General features: G+C 53.1%; 1 protein-coding gene across 23 annotated transcripts in view; it reads left to right on the forward strand.

The window, feature by feature from the left end:
* Obscn (obscurin, cytoskeletal calmodulin and titin-interacting RhoGEF) overlaps window positions 1–22,481 on the forward strand; it is a 130,841-nt gene that overhangs the window by 22,216 nt on the left and 86,144 nt on the right. For 18 of the 23 annotated variants that reach the window (XM_077802198.1, XM_077802203.1, XM_077802204.1 and 15 more), the window contains 8 exons: window positions 3,109–3,384; window positions 4,445–4,720; window positions 7,616–7,891; window positions 9,133–9,408; window positions 10,456–10,731; window positions 14,543–14,818; window positions 15,878–16,153; window positions 19,827–20,102. In XM_077802198.1, the coding sequence (XP_077658324.1) occupies window positions 3,109–3,384; window positions 4,445–4,720; window positions 7,616–7,891; window positions 9,133–9,408; window positions 10,456–10,731; window positions 14,543–14,818; window positions 15,878–16,153; window positions 19,827–20,102 (2,208 nt within the window). The remainder of the gene's footprint in view (window positions 1–3,108; window positions 3,385–4,444; window positions 4,721–7,615; window positions 7,892–9,132; window positions 9,409–10,455; window positions 10,732–14,542; window positions 14,819–15,877; window positions 16,154–19,826; window positions 20,103–22,481) is intronic. The other 5 variants (XM_077802214.1, XM_077802240.1, XM_077802218.1 and 2 more) reach the window with 4 other exon arrangements.

Below are 22,481 nucleotides of genomic sequence, written 5' to 3' on the forward strand. Positions count from 1 at the left end.
ATTCTGTAGTGGAAGTCACCCCATAATTCCTGGGTCTTGTACATGTTAAGCCCACATTCTACCAGTGAACTCTATCTCCAGTAAGTTGCCAGATTTGATTCATTTTCTTATCTTTATTTTTTCAGTACTACTAAGCATGGTTATATGCCTGTCCAATAGCTGTAACAACTGAGATCACCTTTCCTCTAGCATGGCATTTGGGTGTGTGTGTGTGTGGGGGGAGGTTTGATAATATTTATGCCAGTTCCTGGCATTTCAAATAATTTTCAATTAACTGGCATTATATGAGAAAAGATGTTGAATATGGATGACTTTGTCTTGCTTCAGAGAGAGGATTCCTCTTTGCTCTTCTAGGCAGGTGGAGGATCACTGACCCATTTGGACACATTCCAGAATCCTCTGACTCGAGGCTGAGTTGCAGTTTGATCAGGGTCTTTTAGCTCTGGTTTGCCTGATCCTGGGCATAGTCCTCCATGGATTTCTCCAAAGATTAGGGTACTGTTATGGCCCTTTCCTAGGTTACCAGCAGCTGTAACCATTGTTTCTTTAGGAAAGCAAGACGCTGAAATGTTCACACTAACTGTCAGAGGCTTTCTGCTTCTCTTCTGCTGTAGTTCCGATGTGTTGTATCTCGGATGTCTGTGTGTGGGCTTGGTACCTAGTGCACTGGTGTTTTGAGGTGGTGGGTCTATTATGAGATGGCTCCACCCTCATGAACGGATGAACGCTGTCTCATGGAGGAGGTCAGGTAATGGCTTTCAGTTTTGTGACCAGATCATTACTTACCTGCAGGTGTTGGGCAAGATGTTTGGGATGCATTGGTTCTTGTGAGAAAGGGTTGTTTTAAGAATCCTGGTGCCTCAATGACACCTCACGTACTCTTGCTATTGGGATGCCATGAGGCCTCCTTAGAGCTATAGCAGTGCCACACCATAGCCTCGGACCTGCAGGTCTTAGCTACATAATCTTTTCTTTTCTAACATCTGGCCTCAGCCATATATTTTAGCAATACAAAACGAACCATGACAGCTCTGTAGCCTCCTGCCCCCACGCAGCTTCAAACTCCTCAAAGTCTGGATTGGAAATGACTCAAAAGTGGGCTTCATTCTCTACTGCTCTTTTCCTTGGGGGCTTGGCTCCTCAATCTCAAGATTTATTCTATTTGTGTGAGAAGTCCCTGCATCTTTGGCTCCCTTCTTTCTTAGAGCTGCACTGCACCTGGCCCTTTGCATGGGTTTTCACTGTTCTGTCATAGAAGCAAAGACAAACAGGGGCCCAGTGTGAGCACACCTCTGAGAATACCTCCCTCAGGACTTTGCCTCCTCACACCCAGACTCCTTGGACTGCTCTGAAGCACACTGCTAGGCGCACATGTCCACCGTCGTGCTCATGCCATGTCTGTTGCTGCAGGATGATCCTTGGCACTCACCAGGGCTGAGGGTCCCCAAATATCACTCTGACCATGGTGTTCCCTGGCTCTGCATCTGCATCACCAGTCTCCTCCTCCAATTTAGGGCACTCACTGATCTCACAGAGTGTGGGACCTCCTGCTCAGTCTCCTCTTCCAGCATGGCATCCTGACTGATGTCATGGAGAGTGTGTCCTCCTGCTCAGTCCCCTCCTCCAGCATGGTGTCCTGACCAATTTCACGGAGTGTGGGACCTCCTGCTTGGTCCCCTCCTCCAGCATCGCATCCTGACTGATCTCACGGAGAGTGTGTCCTCCTGCCCGGTCCTCTCCTCCAGCATGGCGTCCTGACCAATCTCACAGAGTGTGGGACCTCCTGCTCAGTCCTCTCCTCCTTGGCCTTTGGTTCTTCATGATTGGCTAATTTTGCTTAGCATATTTGTCTTTTTACTTGCATGGCGTCCTAACTGATCTCATGGAGAGTGTGTCCTGGTGTCCATGCTTTATCTGCCTTTGTGTTCCCCTTCTGAAAGTGCTATGGGAGCACAGCCTTCTGTCTGACTGGGGCAGCATCTGCTGAGGTCTGTAGTTGTCTGTGGCTGAGTTCTCCACAAATGGTAGCCGTGGAGACCAGTGAGTCAGTGAACATCACATCCACCGTGTGGACTCTCTTCAGCATATTTACATGCTGAAATGGACAGGGATGGAGACTAGTGCTGTGAGGGGGCATATGATTCAGTTGGAGTGGGACGTATACAGTTCAAGACCCTTGAGGTTTCGGAGGTTGGAGACGGGAGCTGCCCGCACTGCTGAGAGTGCCACTTGGTGCCCTGTTTGAGAGGTCTCCTAAGGCCATGCACATCCTGTGCTGCCATGGACATCCACAGCAGCCTTCCTCATTGTATCCCCATCCTGGAAAAAGCCCCAACAAGCCCCAAGAGTAAGGGAATCCCTCAAGGCGCTATGCAGCACAACTCTGTCCCAGCACAGAGACCAATGCCTGTGCGTCCACGTGGCGGTTCTCACAGACTCTGTGCTGGAGGAAGGAGACCAACCCCAGCATGCTCAGCTGTGGGCCTGCTCTGAGAAAGGCTGTCAGTGGGGTGCCGCAAGGTCCCACAGGACCATCACATGTGTTGCCGCTACACGTGCACAACTGACTTGGTCCTTGAACAACCAGAGGCCAGGCCCTGGCAGCATGTTACAGGGGTCAGAGCAGCGGCTGCCCCCGTTCTGCTGTGTGTGTGTGGCCCCTGGGTAGGTTAGTTGGTGTGTTCTGGTTGGGTGGAAATGGGAACACCTGAGGTTGTGGAGCCAATACCTTGATGTGGGCTCACACTGAAGTGAAAGTCACGATTGGTTTGTAGAGGAAAAGGTGTGTCAGCCTGGAGTGTGGTAATGAACAGCCAGGACCTGCCAATGCAGCCACTGTCCCGAGGCAGACAGTGAACCAGGGACCGGGAGTTGATGGTCCAGCCTCTTCCCTCCAACTTCAGATCGCGCTTGGCTCAGGACATGGCCAACATGAGAAGTTGACCTCTGAGACAGGAAATGCTCTGTGAACACAAGCTTGATGGGAGTGGACACATGATGTCTCTTCATTGAGGACCCAGTTCACGGAGCTTGAAGCTTTAGTCCTGTCAGATGGGTTGATATCAGTACTGTGTCCCTGATCTGTGCGTCCCTCCCCTCTATCCCCAGAGCCCAAGGCTGTGTTTGCCAAGGGGCAGCTAGCACGCATCGAGGTGAAGGCCCAGGCGGGGGCGAGTGCCACTCTGAGCTGCGAGGTGGCCCAGGCCCAGACAGAGGTGACGTGGTATAAGGACGGGAAGAAGCTGAGCCAGAGCTCCCAGGTGCGCGTGGAGGCCTCTGGCTGCAGGCGGCAGCTGGTGGTGCAGCAGGCGGGCAAGGTGGTCGCTGGGGAGTACAGCTGTGAGGCCGAAGGCCAGAAGGTCTCCTTCCGCCTAGATGTCATAGGTGGGTGATGCTGGGGTTGAGTAAATGGAGGGAGGGTGGTAACTCTAGGGCATCTGTGGCAGCCTAGGCTCTGTGAGGCCTGTGTCCTTCCTGACCTTGGACCTCAGCATCTGTGGCCAGCTCTGGGTGGAGTTGGGCACTGGGGTTGTTTGTGCTGGGGAGCATGTCCTGCAGGGGCAGGGGCTCCCTCTACCTGCCTGTGCCTACTTGCTGGGCCCAGAGCTCCAGAAGCCCTTGCTTGGGCCCTTTGGAATCCTGCATGTCCATCTGTCCTTCCCCCATCTCCTCCTTCTCCCCACTGTGACCTGTCCTTGAGCCTGGGACGGGACCACATGGGGCTTACAGCCTCTCTCTTGATGGCTTACTTGGTGCTGGGCTCTCCCCCCTGCCTGGTGCTGGGGTCTCTCTTGATTGGTCCACATTGGCACTGAGTTCTCTGCTGACTGGCCCATAGGGGTACTGAGCTCTATGCTGATTGGCTTTCACTGGCTCTGAGGTCTGTCCCGATTGGCCAGAACTGGCAATCTGGTCTCCTGCATTCCTTTGGTAGCTGTGGCCAACAAAGATGTGGGTTTCTGGTTTGGTGCGGGCAAGGCGGACACCGGGGAGTACAGGTGCGAGGCCGGGGGCTGCTGTGTCTGCCTCCCCCTGCTTTTGTGCCCCCTGCATGGTGGAAGAGCTGGGAAGCCACTGATGGGCTGGGGTCCCAGGGAGGAGAAGGGTTATGGACTATTCCCAATGGCTGGGAGGGTGGTGGCATCAGGAGGTAGGCCTGGTTGTGATAGCCTTGTGGGCTGTGACAGTGCAGTTACCTGCAGGATCAGGGTAGATCAGGAAATGCTTAGGGCTCTGATGAGGACAGACTGCCCAGCTGTCTACCCACCAGCCTTGGAGTTTGCAGCTTGGGTCATGCATAGGATAGAACTTAGGCATGGCCATGCAATGTTCTGCTCATGATGGACACTCTGCTCAGCCATCCCTGGGGTGGGCTCAGGCTGTGAGACAGGGCTGGGTCTGTTCTGGAGTCCCTGACCTGTGTGTCCTTCCCCTCTATCCCCAGAGCCCAAGGCTGTGTTTGCCAAGGGGCAGCTGGCACACAGTGAGGTGAAGGCTGAGGCGGGAGCCTGTGCCACTCTGAGCTGTGAGGTGGCCCAGTCCCAGACAGAGGTGACATGGTACAAGGATGGGAAGAAGCTGAGCCAGAGCTCCCAGGTGTGTGTGGAGGCCTCTGGCTGCAGGCAGCAGCTGGTGGTGCAGCAGGCGGGCAAGGTGGATGCTGGGGAGTACAGCTGTGAGGCCGGGGGCCAGAGAGTCTCCTTCCATCTGGATGTCACAGGTGAGTCCTCTGAGTTCCAAGTTAACCTGCATGAAGGTGACAATGAGTAGGGCATGTGACCTCTGCAGATCTTTTGCCTAGGTCTGTGGCTTTCTTTTGTCTAGTTTCTCATTGTTGCCTGTCCCCAGTGCTTGCTGGGAGCCCTAGTGGGCCAGGTGGGAGAGGGCCCAGGGCTGTGCACACGGTGTCTCATGGAGTGACCCTTGGCCATGCCTCCTAGCACCCAGCACCTTCCTGGTGCTCCTTGGTATCTGAGACTCTGGCTCTGCCTGTGCTTGGGTTCCTGAATTCCAAGGTGTCTGTCACCTGAGTGTGTGAGCTCTTCCTCTCAGGATGTGTGTCACCTGGCTCTGGTCAGAGGGAGACTTGAATATCGCGGAACTTTAATGAGGTGGAAGTTTCACTGTAGGTCATGCTCTAAGGTGCTACAGGAGTGAGCTGTTCATGGTCGATTTCTTGGTGTGGACCCTTCCTCCCATGGGCCTGGAGCTGTTTTATCTTGTTTTCTATGTGCAGTGACATCAAGGGACCTCATTGTTGCTTGTTTCCAGAGGAACCAGGTATTGGCACTGAGGCTGATGGTGCTTATGCCAGATGCTGTCCACAGTTTTCATTGCCATACTAGGTCAGAGCTGCCCTGCAGAAATGTAGGAACAAGAAGGAGCGAGCAGCTTCTGCCACAGTAGCAGGCTCTGCAGTGCATTAGTGGCCAAGCAGCTGCCCACCTTCTGTGGTTGGAGTGTGCGGGCCTCGGTGGAGAAGCCTGAGAAGCTCAGTGATCTTCCTCTCTCTAGGGTCCCAGGGTGGGTGGGCTGCAGGGCCAGCTAACCTGTAGGTGGCGCCAGCTCTGATTCCTGTGGCTTCCAGGAGTGTGCTCTCTGATGACAGATTGACAGGCTTGGTCATTTGGCTTATTCCTAGTAAACAGTGAAAATGGACATAGAAAGTACAGAAATCTGCAGTCGTCCTATGGCGTCTAGATAAATGGAATTAGTGACCAGATCTAAGCTTGATAATTTTCTGGTAAAATATATGAGATATTAATGGAAATAATTATTCCACATGTGTGGAGATTGCCATCATGAGTAGAGCAAGAAGACTCCTCTGTGAGTCATTTTAAGCTGAGCACGGAGCAGCAGGGCCAGAACCTGACAAGGAAAGTGGGGGTCAGTGCACAGACCAGCCATCAGACTCTGGAGGATAGACATGGAGCACTGGCCAGCCCCTCAGCAGCAGGCAGGAGGGCAGCCTGGAAGCACCAGCTCCAGCACAGCTTTCCCAGCTAAGGTGCTGGACCAAGTCCAACATTATAAATCTAGAGATCAGCGGACGCACTTAGCCTGGTTGAATGGAGCTTTCTTCAGCTGAGGATGGGTGCAGAACACCAGGGCACCTGTCAGGGGCGCCTGGAAGGCCACTGTCACTGTCACCACCTTTGTCCAGCACCTTTGTCAAGGAGCAAGGGGAAAGAAAAGTGGACAGCATAGGTGTAAGAGTGTAGAAATTAGTTCACAGGTGATGATCATCAGTTGAGGAGCCAACAGAACTTCGGGGTTGGAGGTGCGGCTGGGCATGGTCATCACATAGACGACAACGGGCAGAAAACACGTCTTTACCTACATGCACAGGTGACAGCAGAAGTGAAACTTCAGAAAATTCACAACGCATCAAACCGGTCACGTTCCTAGTTCTACCTCTAATAAGGATCTTAAGGTTTGGGGGCATAATTGTTTTTTTTTTTTTTTTTTTTTTGACAGTCAACAGGGCTAAATAAATGAATAAAAATTAATTAAAAAAATCAAAGACATTTACTAATAATCAAAATCCAAACAAGGGTCATTTGGGGGCAGGGCCAGTGGGAGACAAAGGACAAGTGCAGCAACCACATACTGGAGGGGCCAGAAAGGCACTGAGAGGCTGTGAGGTGGACAGGACACTTCCGTACAGGCCAGGGGTCAAGACAGAGCCACTGCTTGGCACTCAGAACCAGGCCTACCATCGCCAGCCCTCTCCTGTTTCTTTCTGCCTTGTGTTTGTGTGAGAGGTAGAGAAAGATGTTTTCATAGTGACTGGACCATTTGAATGCGTGGAAAGATGGAATGACACTGGGTGTGGTCCACATGTTCCAGGGGGTCAGGGCTTCATGAGCTGAAGCCACAGACACCTTGTGTGTCACACAGTTGATGGAGACGTGGGGGGCAGGTGCCTACCCAACTCCATCCCTAACCCTGGGGCAAGAGAGAGTTATTTGAATGCAACATAATTGAATCAGTGGCTCCTAGGAAGACACCTGCGAGACAGAACAGGGCACGGAGGCCATGAGAAATCACAAAATAAATAAGAGCCAACTCTCTACCACCCCCACACATGAGCACCTCCAATGAAGACAGAAGGGCCCCACGATAAGTGGGCAGAAGATTTGAGCAGACACCTAAAGCACCAGTAACTGTCACAGGTGCTTGGCTTTGTGCAGCCTCAGTGGGTACAGGAGCCACGGTGGCCTAGGCTCCCTGAGGAGCAGCCCACAGTTCAGAGCAGGCAGCAGTTGGGCCCTCCCAGGACCTGCCAAGAGACACACACCCAGCATGGTCCTGGGGAGACTCTTCCTTGTCACTGAGGGGCAGGTGCAGCATCAGGCTCTGTAGTTCCTCCCTGGAGGACTCTGTGCTGGGGCCTGTCACAGTGTTCCCACCTGGAACAGCCCCATGCAGCAGAGGCAGGCTGTGTCACACACTGTGGTCCCTTGTGCTAAGGGTGCTGGGCTTCTCCAGGGCACGAGCTAGTGTGGCCTGCAGAAGGTTCTGTCTTCAACTGTCCAGCCAGAGGTCCTTCCCCAGGTGGCTTCCTGCCATAGACAGAGTCCCTGACCTGTGTATCCCTCCCCTCTGTCCCCAGAGCCCAAGGTGGTGTTTGCTAAAGAGCAGCTGGCACGCAGTGAGGTGAAGGCCGAGGCAGGGGCCAGTGCCACTCTGAGCTGCGAGGTGGCCCAGGCCCAGACAGAGGTGACATGGTACAAGGATGGGAAGAAGCTGAGCCAGAGCTCCCGGGTGCGCGTGGAGGCCTCTGGCTGCAGGCGGCAGCTGGTAGTGCAGCAGGCAGGCAAGGTGGACGCTGGGGAGTACAGCTGCGAAGCCAGAGGCCAGAGGGTCTCCTTCCGCCTGGACATCACAGGTGGGTGATGCTGGGGTTGGGTGAATGGAGGGAGGGCGGTAACTCTAGGGCACCTATGGCAGCCTAAGCTCTGTGAGGCCTGTGTCCTTCCTGATTTGGGCCTCAGCATCTGTGGCCCAGCTCTGGGTGGAGTTGGGCACTAGGGATTGCTTGATACTGGAGACCATGTCCTGCAGGGGCAGGGGCTCCCTCTACCTGCCCGAGCCTGCTTGCTGGGCCCAGAGCTCCAGAAGCCCTTGCTTGGGCCCTTTGGAATCCTGCATGTCCATCTGTCCTTCCCCCATCTCCTTCCTCTCCCCACTGTAACCTGTCCCTGAGCCTGGGTAGGGGCCACATGGGGCTCAGAGCCTCTCTCCTGATAGCCCACCTGGTGCTAGATTCTCTCCCAGTGACTTGCCTAGTGCTGGTTTTTTTCTGATTGGTTCAGGATGACAGTTCTCTGATGATTGGTCCACACTGGCACCTGGCTGTCTGCAGATTGGTTCACACTGGCGCTTGGCTGTCTGCTGATTGGTCCACAGTGGCACTTGGCTGTCTGCTGATTGGCTGGCACTGAGCTCTGTGCTAATTTGCCCCATCTGGTACTGAGCTGTCTGCTGACTGGCCCACATTGTTACTGAGCTCTGGGCTGATTGGCTGGCACTTGACTCTCTGCTGATTGGCTTGCACAGGCTCTGAGGTCTCTGCTGATTGGCCAGCACTGGCAGTCTGGTCTCCTGCACTCCTTTGGTAGCTGTGGCCAACAAAGCTGTGGGTTTCTGGTTTGGTGCGGGCAAGGCGGACGCCAGGGTACAGCTGCGAGGCTGGGGGCTGCTGTGTCTGCCTCCCCCTGCTTTTGTGCCCCCTGAGTAGTGGTAGAGCTGGGAAGCCACTGATGGGCTGGGGTCCCAGGGAGAGAGAAGGGTCATGGTCTATTCCCAATGGCTGGGAGGGTGGTGGCATCAGGAGGTAGGCCTGGCTGTGGTGGCCTTGTGGGCTGTGACAGTGCAGTTACCTGCAGGATCAGAGTGGATCAGGAAGTGCTTAGGCTCTGATGAGGACAGGCTGCCCAGCTGTCCACCCACCAGCCTTGGAGTTTGCAGCTTTGGTCATGCGTAGGATAGAACTTAGGCATGGCCATGCAATGTTCTACTCATGATGGACCCTCTGCTCAGCCATCCCTGGGGTGGGCTTAGGCTGTGAGACAGGGCTGGGTGTGTTCTGGAGTCCCTGACTTGTGTGTCCTTCCCCTCTGTCCCCAGAGCCCAAGGTGGTATTTGCCAAGGAGCAGCCGGCACGCAGCGAGGTGAAGGCTGAGGCGGGATCCTGCGCCACTCTGAGCTGTGAGGTGGCCCAGGCCCAGACAGAGGTGACGTGGTACAAGGACGGGAAGAAGCTGAGCCAGAGCTCCCAGGTGTGTGTGGAGGCCTCTGGCTGCAGGCGGCAGCTGGTGGTGCAGCAGGCTGGCAAGGTGGACGCTGGGGAGTACAGCTGCGAGGCAGGGAGCCAGAAGGTCTCCTTCCACCTGGACGTCACAGGTGAGTCCTGTGGTACCTGTTTGGAGGTGATGAGACTGGCCCAGATGGACATTCCTGTGAAATGTTTTCCTATTAGATCTCATCTCTCCAGCTTCCATCTTCCTAACTGGGGGACAGTAGCTGGCTGGGAATGGCTCACAGGGAGAGGGCTTTTTATGAACCCCTATTGGGGTTTCCACTCTCCAATCACCAGTCACACCACAGAGTCTACCCAGAGCCTTCCAGGTTCTACTTGGTGTGCAGGACGCTGGCTCTCCCTGAGGTCTGATGTGGACCAGATGTCGTGTCTGTGCATTTCTTTCTGTCGGATGCTCTGGTGCCCTCCACGTCCCCTCACCTGCACCCCGGCTAGTTCTCACTAGTGAGAGAGGTCTGAATTTCCCAACTGGGGTAATGGGTATTTCACCCATCGCAGGGTGTGTGGAATTGTTCAAGGCACATGGGCACGTTGGAGTTCTGGTGTTCTGGAGCAGCCTCCCCTCCTGTGAATGGTGTGGCCATGGTCTGTGACTCAAATCTGGTGGGAAACCCTGACCTAATGTGGGAGGTTTTCCTCCTGTTCCATCCCACAGATAAGAACCAGCCCTTTGCCCAGTGTGTACATGCTGCATGAGCCCCTGCCCACTGGCCAGTCATCAGGTGGCATGGTCAATGTAGTCAGAGTGTCACAGTCTGATGTTCAAGTAATGGCCCCCAAACCACAGGCTTTACTACAATGTGTTCTCATAATTGTTTGCTTTTGTTATTAGGCACTGTTTTTAATTTTTTACTGTGCCTAATTTTAAGATAAGCTTCATCATGCTGTGTGTACGGGGAAACCCAGAACCACACAGGGCTCTGTGGGTCCTGGGTTGTGGGTCCTGGGTGTGTTCTGAGCAGAGAAGGGGATGCCTCTACTGTGCTGAGGGTGGTGAGGCTTCCCCAGGGTATGAGCTGGTGTGGCCTGCAAAGGGTCTGCCCTAGCCATCCAGCCAGATGTCCTTCCCTATGTGGCTTCCTGTCCTGGACAGTGTCTCTGAACTGTGTGTCCCTTCCCTCTGTCCCCAGAGCCCAAGGTGGTGTTTGCCAAGGGACAGCCGGCACACAATGAGGTGAAGGTCCAGGCGGGGGCGAGTGCCACTCTGAGCTGCGAGGTGGTCCAGGCCCAGACAGAGGTGACGTGGTACAAGGATGGGAAGAAGCTGAGCCAGAGCTCCCAGGTGCGCGTGGAGGCCTCTGGCTGTAGGCGGCAGCTGGTGGTGCAGAAGGCGGGCAAGGCGGACGCTGGGGAGTACAGCTGTGAGGCCGGCGGCCAGAGGGTCTCCTTCCGCCTGGACGTCACAGGTGAGTCCCTGCACAGCACCTTGCCTTGTTTGGTGACAGGCCCTGTGCTCTCCGTTAGACTTCTGTGCTCGGCCGTGCCCCTCCTCCCTCCCTCCTTGTTCATATGTAGCTGGGCTTGGTAGTTGCGGGAGAGGACTGCCCACCCCCTCACTTTGGAGTATAACTTCGCGTGGGGTGCACTAGCACCCTGAACGCTGCCCTGCCCCTGCTGATGTTCTCTGCTGTCTGCGTTTTGCTCCCTCTGGCCTGCAACCTCTGATAGATCAGGTGTCTCCCCAGGGAACGCTGAATGTTCCTCTGCCTCCTATGATCTGGCTGCTCCTTAATGCTGTCCCCAGCACCACATGGGTAGTTGCTGGTGAGGGACATTTTAATTGATGCCAGGTAGGGTCAGTCTTGGTGTTATCTCAAGACTGACCTTAGGTATCTGGGATGCTCCTATGCCCTTTCTCATAGGGCAGAGATCTCTGTGCACCGCTGGGCAACCTCTAGGCCTGGGCCTTCCTGCAGTGTGTGTGGGTAGAGGGTTGGCAGCCATGTCTGGGCTGCCCCTGGAGTCAGGGTGGGCCTTCAAGGGAAAGTTTGTTTTCTTTTTTTCTTTGGTTAGCACTGTTCTATATCAGAATTTAACTTTGGAATTTGACTTACAGATTTAGAACTGCAAAGGAATACATTAGTTGAAGCTACATCAGTTTTCGTTAAAGTTGAGTTTCTGTAACAGGATCCACTAGCTGTTAGAGCAGAGCTCTAACAGCTAGTGGATCCTTCCTAGTGAGTCGTGTGTGTCTGCCTCCCTGACTGACTCACAGGGAGTCTAAGAGCCCAGTTTACTTTCCTTTCACTGTGGAGTCTTATCATCAATCAGGTGGGCTGTGGCACAGCAGACCTCCAGGTGCCCAACAGAATGGCATGGCATAGCAACAGAAGGGGTTTGTGATCATGTATGGGTCCCCAACACCCTGTGTGTCTTTCTAAGATGTTATTTTAGGAACTCCAAGATGTTGTTTTATGACATTTTTATGGTGATAAATTTGGAAAGTCTTGACAAATTGACAGATTCTTGGGAAACAATATGAAGATGTCACACAGAAAAAATAGACAACTCAAACTGTCCTATAACTTAAAAAAATAAGAAATATTTTTCATAGAGAAGGGTGTAAGTCCAGGAGCTCTCCTGCTAAATGTTCTGGAAAGAACTGACTCCACCTTCCTTGAGGGTCTTCCAGAGAACAGAAGAGGAAGAAACACTCTTGATCCTGTTGGACGTGGACAGCACAGTCCACCGGGAAAGTGTGGAAGACAGAGATGCATCTCCTGAGATGTCAGGCCACAACTTCAACAGCACCCAGCAAAAGTGATGGAGCAGTGGCCAGGAGGAGACGGTGCACCCCCCACCCCAGGGCAGTGTCCAGGAACGCAGCACTGGCTGAGAGTGAAACACTGGAGAACCCAAAGAGCAGCTGCGATAAGGATACAGCATCAGGCCATCCACCAGGTCCCTGACCACGACAGCAATACGTGGACAGTAGGAAGTGCTAGCTGGCGTGCAGCGAGAGCAGGACCTTGAGGGGAAGGCACAGATGGGAAGAGGAAAATGGAATTGAAGGTACTGCAGTTGGAGTTGAGTGGAATTCTGTGGCTCTGTTCCGGAAATCCAAGGATATGTGATCAGGTGGAGTTAGTGGCTTACCAAGGTAGCCTGTGCAGATTTGAGTCCACTCTGCGGGGGGCGAGCAGCGAGCAGTGGAAAATGAAAGCTCAGAGTAGAGGATGAAGGCTTCTTATCCAGAATGTTAAGCCAGAAGTGCTTGGGTTTTAGATTTTCTTGGATTTGGGGATATTTGCATACACATAATGAGCTATCTTTGGGATGAGACCTGAGTGTAAATGTGAAATTCACTTGTTTCATGAACATTCCACACATAGCTTGAAGGCGATTTTGCACAACATTTTAGGAAGATTTTGTGCATGAAACTAGGCTCCTGGTGTAGGATTTTCCACCTGGAGCAATCATATAGTCACTCAGAAAGTTTTGGATTTTGCAGCATTTTGGTTTTGGATCAGGGATGCTCACTTGTGTTTACATAAGAAGCACCTTTCTGATGCTAAGTGTAAAGCAAGACATTGAAAGGCTCTTCAGGATAAATCAGACATTTTTGAGAGACACCAAATAACGTCTAAGTAAGTGGACATAAGGGCATGGAAGAGGCAGACCATCAGCCTGCAGGGTCCCCACGCTGTGGAGCAGGCCTGGGTGCAGGGTGCAGAGCATGCTGGCCTCAGGCTCTGACAGGCAAGCTGAGCATCCCCCATCACTGAGAATTTTTTTTACACATTTGGGATTTTTATTTAATTTTCTAGCAGACAATTTACATACCTCCCTCACCCTTTCCTTTAAGTTAGTGTGACAATTTTCCATAATAAACTACTTGAACATCGCTGAGAATTGACTAAAGCTACGGTAGCAGACAGCGGGTCCACCGTGTGAGACAAAGGAGCCCTGCACCCAGCTGTGCCTATGGGACTATGGGACTCCGCATGGCCCCCACACAGGCAACACTCTATTCATTCTTGGGAACGTTTGTGAAGCCACATGGAAACACAGCTGTCTGGTACTTCTCACCATGTACAAAAGCTAGTCAGGAGAACTAGAGATTCAGGATCCTGGTAGAGCTGCAGTGGTCTTAGATGACATCACAGATGCTTAGAGACTTCGTGCCAAGGAAAGATTTCTAAAAGAACAAGACATGATCACGGCGGAGCAAGAGTGACAATCTGACTATGTTAAAACAAAGACTCAGACACGTTGGAGGCTTCTGGTTCAGTGTGCTTGGTGTTGCTGCATCTCAACAACAGGCTGGGTAACATATCTGAGAAGTTCCTATGGCTTACAATTTTGGTGGCTGAAGGTCCAAACAGCATGGAGCTCATTTCCTGTTGAGGGTCCCAGCTGCACCACAAAGAGAAGCAGAAGGGGACTGGCCACATGCAGAGGGGGCCAGACACACCAAGATTCATGACAGCCTGCTCTTGTGAGACCTGATCCATACCTGCAGGAGCCAGCTTTCCCTGCAAACCTCGATTCACACAAGAGGGTGAAGCCCTGAGCTCATCAGCTTCCACTGGGTCCCCTCCAAAGAGTCCTATGACCTCCACACTGCACACAGGAACCAGCTTAAGGCACGGGAGTGTTGGGGGACAGCACATCCAAGCCACGCAACACACAGAGGGAGTCTACAACCATCCTGCGGGGGACAGAAAAACTTGCATTATGTAAAGAGAGCACCTAGATTAAAAGAAAAACCATCAACTGAAAAATGCACATCAGGCTTGAACCTTGAAACAACAGAGGAGCACCACTGACGGCCAAAAACACGAGAAGGTCTCTACCCTCAGGACAGGACCCAGGAGCCAAAAGTGACCCATATGTCCCCAGAGGAGCTGCCAACATGCTCAGAGCAGGCAGGAGGTGGGCCCTCCCAGGTCCTGCCCAGAGCTCATGCTCTGCACAGTTCTGGGAAGACTCTTCTTGGTCACTGAGGGACAGGTGCAGCATCAGGCCCTGCAGTCCCTCCCTGGAGGAGCCTGTGCAGGGAGCTGTCACACAGTCCCCACCTGGAACAGCTCCATGCAGCAGGCTGTGTCACATACCATGGTCCCTTGTGCTGAGGGTGCTGGGTTCTCCAGGACACAAGCTGGTGTGGCCTGCAGAAGGGTCTGTAATCAGCCACCCAGCCAGATGTCCTTCCCCAGGTGGCTTCCTGCCCTGGACAGAGTCCCTGACCCATGTGTCCCTCCCCTCTGTCCCCAGAGCCCAAGGTGGTATTTGCCAAGGAGCAGCTGGCACGCAGCGAGGTGAAGGCCGATGCGGGGGCCTGCGCTACTCTGAGCTGCGAGGTGGCCCAGGCCCAGACAGAAGTGACATGGTACAAGGATGGGAAGAAGCTGAGCCAGAGCTCCCAGGTGCACGTGGAGGCCTCTGGCTGCAGGCGGCAGCTGGTGGTGCAGCAGGTGGGCAAGGCGGACGCTGGGGAGTACAGCTGCGAGGCCGGGGGCCAGAGGATCTCCTTCCGCCTGGATGTCACAGGTGGGTGCTGCTAGGGCTGGGTGAATGGAGGGAGGGCGGTAACTCTAGGGCATCTGTGGCAGCCTAGGCTCTGTGAGGCCTATGTCCTTCCTGACCTTGGGCCTCAGCATCTGTGGCCCAGCTCTGGGTGGAGTTGGGCATTGGGGTTGTTTGTGGCTGGGGAGCATGTCCTGCAGGGGCAGGGGCTCCTTCTACCTGCCTGTGCCTACTTGCTGGGCCCAGAGCTCCAGAAGCCCTTGCTTGGGCCCTTTGGAATCCTGCATGTCCATCTGTCCTTCCCCCATCTCCTCCCTCTCCCCACTGTGACCTGCCCCTGAGCCTGGGAAGGGGTCACACAGGGCTTAGAGCCTCTCTCTTGATGGCTCTTTTGGTGCTGGGCTCTCTTCCCTGCCTGGTGCTGAGCTCTCTCTTGATTGGTCCACACTGGCACTGAGCACTCTGCTAACTGGCCCATAGGGGTACTGAGCTCTGTGCTGATTGGCTGGTACTTGGCTCTCTGCTGATTGGCTTGCACAGGCTCTGAGGTCTTTGCTGATTGGCCAGCACTGGCATTCTGGTCTCCTACATTCCTTTGGTATCTGTTGCCAATAAAGATGTGGGTTTCTGGTTTGGAGCTCAGGTGGACTTCCCTGCTGTGTCCGCCTCCACCTGCTTTTGTGCCCCCTGCGTGGTGGGAGAGCTGGGAAGTCACTGATAGGCTGGGGTCCCAGGGAGAAGAAGGGTCATGGTCTATTCCCAATGGCTGGGAGGGTGTTGGCATCAGGAGGTAGGTCTGGCTGTGGTGGCCTTGTGGGCTGTGACAATGCAGTTACCTGCAGGATCAGAGTGGATCAGGAAGTACTTAGGACTCTGATGAGGATAGGCTGCCCAGCCATCTACCCACTAGCCTTGGAGTTTGCAGCTTGTGTCATGTGTAGGATAGAACTTAGGCATGGCCATGCAATGTTCTGCTCATGATGGACACTCTGCTCAGCCATTCCTGGGGCGGGCTCAGGCTGTGAGACAGGGCTGGGTCTGTTCTGGAGTCCCTGACTTGTGTGTCCTTCCCCTCTGTTCCAGAGCCCAAGGCTGTATTTGCCAAGGGGCAGCCAGCACACAGTGAGGTGAAGGCCCAGGTGGGGGCGAGTGCCACTCTGAGCTGTGAGGTGGCCCAGGCCCAGACAGAGGTGACGTGGTACAAGGATGGGAAGAAGCTGAGCCAGAGCTCCCAGATGCGCGTGGAGTCCTCTGGCTGCAGGCGGCAGCTGGTGGTGCAGCAGGCGGGCAAGGTGGACGCCGGGGAGTACAGCTGCGAGGCCAGGGGCCAGAGGGTCTCCTTCCGCCTGGACGTCACAGGTGAGTTTTGAGTTTGCTGGTGTGTGAGGATGAGACTGATATAGCGGATGTTCCTGGGTGCTCCTGCCCTCAAACTCCATGTCTTCACATGCCCCGTGCTCACCTGTGGTCTTCAATCCTAGTGTGAGTACCTGTGGCCAATCCATGTGGATAGCTAGGCTTCTGCAACCAGACTTGCCCACCCAGGTCTAATGCTGAGGGGCGTTTCTCAGCACCTGGGAAACTATGCACTATGGGCTGTGGCTTTACCTGCTGCTCGGGCTGAGGTGGTCCAGAGACCTGAGGCCATTGGGATCATTGCCCTTTTAGTTCTCTGGGACACTCTTCCCTCTGTCCTCATGGACCTGAAAGCTCTCTGAGCAAGTTCATGGGGGAAACACACGGACCCTAATTTTGTTGCACTGTCTGTGCAACATGAAGGGCGGGGTGGTGCATTTGCTGGGAAGTTGGGAGGCCAGAAAGTCTCTTTTAACAAGACCTATTTTCGTTTTGTCTCAAGTTGGAGCAGTCACTGTCTACATTCCCTCCATGGCTTGGTTTATAAATTCAGAAATGAAAAGGAATAAACCAATGAAGTCACATCTGCATGCTTCATTAAAATTTATTTTCTACACTCTTAGCTGCTGAGGGGTAGAGCGTTAACGCACAGCATCCCCCTAATAAGCCGTGTGTCTGCTCCCCCTGGCTGGTTGACAGGAAAGCCGGGAGCAGCTTCATTTCCTTTGTCGAAGGAGTCTAATGTCACAGAGAGAGGACCACGGGCACAGTGCTCTGCAATTTCATCTGCATTAATGTTTTGTGGGTGTATGTGGACACCAGGGAATTCCACTGAGTTCACTGGACATGTCATGGTGTGAGGATAGGCCATTATTTTATGCAAGGCAACAAGGTACCTTTTCTTAGTAATCAATTACTATAAGATCATGTCAAACCTACACAAGAAAAACTAGGGAGTGGAACAGTCCTCTAATCTTCTAAAGAAGTAGAATCATAGCAATAATCTATAGAGCCTTATCTTAGCCCAGTGGCTCTGCAACAAATCATACCAAATATTATCCCATGTAAATAGACATTCTAGAATGCTGAAGGAGGAAGTACACTCCCTAGCTCATTTTATGTAGGTAGTACATGATTGACGCTAAAGCATAAAAGGTCAGCAAGAGGCTTATATCGCCAGTGTGAAGTTCAAGCTCCTCTGCTAATGTTAGCCTAATGAGTCCAGCAAAGTGAAGGGATTGTCTGCTCTAGGAGATGTGAAGTGCAGGAGTGCAGGCCTGGTTCACCCAGGAACATCAGGTGGTCACCAGGGCCCAGTGCTAACAGGCTTGAGGGACAGGGTATGACTCTTCCTGGGCATGCAGTGACAGTATTTGATGAGTGTGACATCAGAAGTTGTAAAGATTGTTTGACACAATTCAATATGCAGTTCTTAGCAAACTCTGGATGAGATGATTCCTCCTTAGCTTAACAGAGTTGTTGTAGGAAAAGTGAAGGCAAAGGGACACCAGTGGTACAGACTTCAGAGTGTCACCTTCAAGACCAGGAGTGGACAAGGGAGGGGTTGCTGTCAGCATTGGAAAGGGAAGGAATGGGGCTCGGACACTCGTGCTGGGGCTCACAGAGGACAGGGTTATCAGAACAGAATGCCGGAAATATCGTTGACTGTGTCCAGGAGGAGAGCAGGGGCAATGTCCATGCTCAGGTGTACAGACTCTTCTTCATCCACACAAGTAAGCAAGCAGATGATGGAAGTGGAGTTTCCAAGAACTAGCGCAGAGCCAAGAGCGTGGCGTTACTGTTCCAGGTCTTCTCAGACACAGGCCCACAGACGTGGTGAAGATGCACATCACTAGACACTAGAGAGGAAGCAGAAGGGGTCTAAGTGCATGGAGTCAGTCTGTGGGAGAGCCAGAGGTTCGCAGTCACAGTCCAGTTGCCTGCTGCTTCTCTCCAGGAGTAGGAATATCGACAGGCCAAATGGGCAGAGCCACTTCTGGAGAGCAACTGGAGGGCACGGGCGACCAGAGTCAGGACATCCGCATGGCTGAAGGCAGGAGCAGACAAGAGGACAGGGGCAACTGAGCAGTTAGCTCAGAACAACTAGGTAGCTGGTGGGCTGGCTGTGCCTGTAACCCCAGGGACTTGGAGGCTGAAGCAGGGGGAGGCAGGTTCGAGGCCAGCATCAGTAACTTAGCAAAACCCTATCTCAAAAAATATAATTTTAAAAAGCGAGTTGGGAATGTAGCTCAGTGCTAGAGTGCTTGCCTAGCATGTGCAAGATCCTGGGTTCAATGCCTAACATCACACACACACACACACACACACACACACACACCCAAAAAAAAAAGGAAAGAAAAGGGACACAGCTCTGAGTGTAACCAGGTCCCTCTCCTCCTTCATGACTCTGTTCTGGTGCTACCAGGAGGTATAGAGAGGGATGTTATTTTCCAAACTAGTTCTAAGACCATTAAACTTAGAAAAAAAAATTGAAAATCAGATATCCAACTCAACACAAAAGGAATCCAATACAGGCTGTACCTCAGCGTAGAGGTGAAGCAGGTCTTCAAGGTGGACCTCAGTGGAGCTGAGGTGGGCTCTTAGCAGGTGTCCTGTGTTTCTCCATGACTTCAAGTTAATTGTACTTTTCTTAGAGAGAAGGTAGGGCATTGGCCATTAAGCAAACGGATGTATTTACCTGTGGTGAAACTGAAACTGCCCCATCAGAAGACACTCTATAGGAGGAAAGGGCAAGCCCCTCAGATGGGGCCTACTCAGGACCCATGACTGTCCACAACCTAGCAGGTAATCAAATGCAGAGCTGCTAAGAAGGAATTGGAAAACACAGTGCTACTGAAAGTGGGCAGGATAGTTTAGCAGCACCAGCCCAGAGCAGCCCAGAGCAGCCCAGAGCAACCCAGAGCAGCCCACATCAGCCCAGAGCAGCCCAGAGCAGGACACAGCAGCCCAGAGCAGCCGACAGCAGAACACAGCAGCGCAGAGCACCGCAGAGTAGGACACAGCAGCCCAGAGCACCCAAGAGCAGGACACAGCAGCCCAGAGCAGCCCACAGCAGCCCACAGCAGCCCACAGCAGGACACAGCAGCCCACAGCAGCCCAGAGCAGGACACAGCAGCCCAGAGCAGGACACAGCAGCCCCGAGTAGCCCCAAGTAGGACACAACAGCCCACAACAGGACACAGCAGCCCAGGGGAGCCCAGAGCAGGACACAGCAGCCCAGAGCAGCCCAGAGCAGCCCACAGCAATGCAGCAGACATCGGCAATGTCTACCTCATGGGGCTAAGGAGAGTGGGTGGGAGCCAGAGCAGTGTAGACAGACCCAGAGGGATATTGGGCTGGCCCTTCCAGACCCTCCCCAGAGCTCATGCCCTGCACAGTCCTGGGGAGACTCTTCCTGGTCTCTAAGGGGCGGGTGCTGTGTCCCTTAGGGAGGAGTCTGAGCTGTCACAGTGTTCCCACCTGGTACAGCCCCAAGCAGCAGGTACAGGCTGTGTCACACACTGTGGTCCCTTGTACTGAGGATGCTGGACTTCTCCAGGGCACGAGCTGGTGTGGCCTGCAGAAGGGTCTCTCCTCAGCTGTCCAGCCAGTTGCCCTTCCCCAGGTGGCTTCCTGGACAATCTCTGACCTGTGCGTCCCTCCCCTCTGTCCCCAGAGCCCAAGGCTGTGTTTGCCAAGGGGCAGCCAGCACACAGTGAGGTGAAGGCCCAGGCGGGGGCCAGTGCCACCCTGAGCTGCGAGGTGGCCCAGGCCCAGACAGAGGTGACGTGGTACAAGGATGGGAAGAAGCTGAGCCAGAGCTCCCAGATGCGCGTGGAGTCCTCTGACTGCAGGCGGCAGCTGGTGGTGCAGAAGGCGGGCAAGGCGGACACTGGGGAGTACAGCTGCGAGGCCGGGGGCCAGAGAGTCTCCTTCCGCCTGGACGTCACAGGTGAATTCCTATGGGACACTAAGTTGGCTTGTTTGGAGGTGATGACTGGCTGTACCCATGGCTGACCCAGTGGTCTTTCCACTTGACTTCCCCCAACTGCTTACCCCATCTTCCCCACTCCATGGTCAAGCCTAAGGCTGAGCCGGGGGTACTGGAAGGGAAGACAGGAAGGACGAGGGCCCTCTGTGCCTCAGAGGCTTGGTCATGCCTGGCACCTGCTCAGAGCTGTCCTGATATCCCTCCGGGTCAAGGACTGCGTCTCTACCAGGCTTTGAGTTCTGAGGTAAACCGATGTCACTGTCCCGGTTGTGAGGGTTGTGACTGAGCTTGAGCTGGAGGTTCTGGCAGCTCCAGAGGCCCACATCCAGCTTCTGATTTCAGTGTCTTTGACCCTGATGAGGGGAAACCCAAGCTCCGGTCATACTAGGAGTTATCTCAGGGTTGACCCACAGGTTATCGCGTCTATGTGTCTGGCCTGCTTCCCTCCTGGCATGTGGATTCAACGTTCTCTGTGTGCCCACCATGGCATCGTGCAGGTCCACAGTTGGTCAACACGCTCCTTAGGCAAACCTCTGAGGTTTAGAGTCATCTTTTTAGAGCAAATTTTGTTTTTCTCTTTCTTTGATTAGAGCACTGTGCATCAATGCGCCTCTTAGGAGTTTAATTTGTGAGCGTGGAAGTGGAACGAGTGTGAAGCTTATGGCACACCTGTGGGTTTTGTTGGAGCTGTGTCACTGCCACAGCAACCTGACTGGCCAGGCAGAGAGTTCTGAGCATTTCTCTGGTGATTCCTGTGTCTAGCTTCACTGCTGACCCCTGAGAGCTCTGGGAACTGGTGTAGTGCCCTGTGTCAGGGTGCACCTGGGGGGCAGGTGCCCCGAGCTGCCGTGTGATGGCTTGGTCCTGTGCCCTGTGTGAGCACTTGTTGCCATGGGCACCAAACACAGGCTCACTGTGTGTGTTCTTGTCAAGGTATTTGTGGCATTTTATGATTTAATGCAAGGAAATTTGAAAAAATTGACAAATTAGCCAATTCCTGGACAACTACATCAGAATTTACACAAGAAAAAGTAGAGAACTCAAACAATCCTATAGCTTTTTAAAGCAATGGAGTCTAATTTAAAAAATCTCTCAAAAGAGCTAAATTCATTTATCATGGGTAAATTATACCATATATTTTTGAAATAAACTACTCTGTTCATGATCATCCTTCTAGAGAATAGAAAGGGGATATGTGCCCCCTGACTCATTTTATATAGATGGTATAATACTGACATCAAAATCTGGTGAAAAGTGCATTCAACTTTGCAATCACAGGCTCATCTCAGATGGATACCAGGGCCAAAATCCTGTGCAGAACACTGGCAAACTGCATGGGGCCCATACTGAGAGCACAGCACACACTGGGTGAAGATTGGAATCCAGGACACAAAGTTGTTTATTGATCAGAACATCAACAAATCAGTATGATTATGGCTTGAAGAGACCATGAGAGAAAAGGCATGAGTCCCCTTCAGAAGATAGAGTGCCGGGTTTCAGTTCATGACTAAAATGCTCAGGGGTCACTCCAGGGAAACTGGGATGACTGGATTGTGCAAAATAACTACACAAGAGATACAAATATCTTTTTCATTGGGGTCACTGTGACGGCTCCTCTGACCTTAAGGGTCTGCAGGAAGAGAGAGAGAGAGAGAGAGAGAGAGAGAGAGAGAGAGAGAGCGAGCGCACACTCTGACCCCTTTTATTAAGGAGAAGCTATTCAAATGAGGCAAGGGATCAGGTTTCAGGGGTCTGAGTCTATCTTCCTGATGTCCACTGTCAGCAGGTTGACTGACACCTGGATAGGCCACAGCCAAGGGCACAGTAAGAGAAGGGGACACATATAAGGCACTTCCATGGAAGATTCTATCCTAAACAGGGCAAGGGGTTATATTACAAAGGAACAGATGAGTATAGTTCCACCCATGGGGCTGTAGCAAGACACACCCATGCACGAGACACCGACCCTGGGACCCAAGAAGGGTGGGGAAAGCTCTGCCACATTTCTGCGACTGAGCGCCTCAGCACCCAGCTGTGGAGTATGACTCAGTCAAGTGCAAGGTTGGTCTCCCACAATAGAGAATGGAGTGCTCGATAATGTTACAGAAAATGTGGCACTGGAGAGAGACAAGCTATGCTTGGAGATGTAAACAACAAGATTCTTTCAGCTCCTGTGCAGGCTCGACAGAGTCTTCTCTGAAGGCTGAGCTCTCCCCTTTGTTCTCAGCATCTTAATACAATACAGACTCCTGGGTTTCAAGACTTCCCTCATGCAAGTGGCCTTGCTCCCTCCTCGATCTCCAGGCAGCTGCCACAGCTGCTGAGCAAGCCTGATTACAG

This window comes from Urocitellus parryii, chromosome 1, assembly GCF_045843805.1.
Source record: "Urocitellus parryii isolate mUroPar1 chromosome 1, mUroPar1.hap1, whole genome shotgun sequence".
Classification (NCBI taxonomy): domain Eukaryota; kingdom Metazoa; phylum Chordata; class Mammalia; order Rodentia; family Sciuridae; genus Urocitellus; species Urocitellus parryii.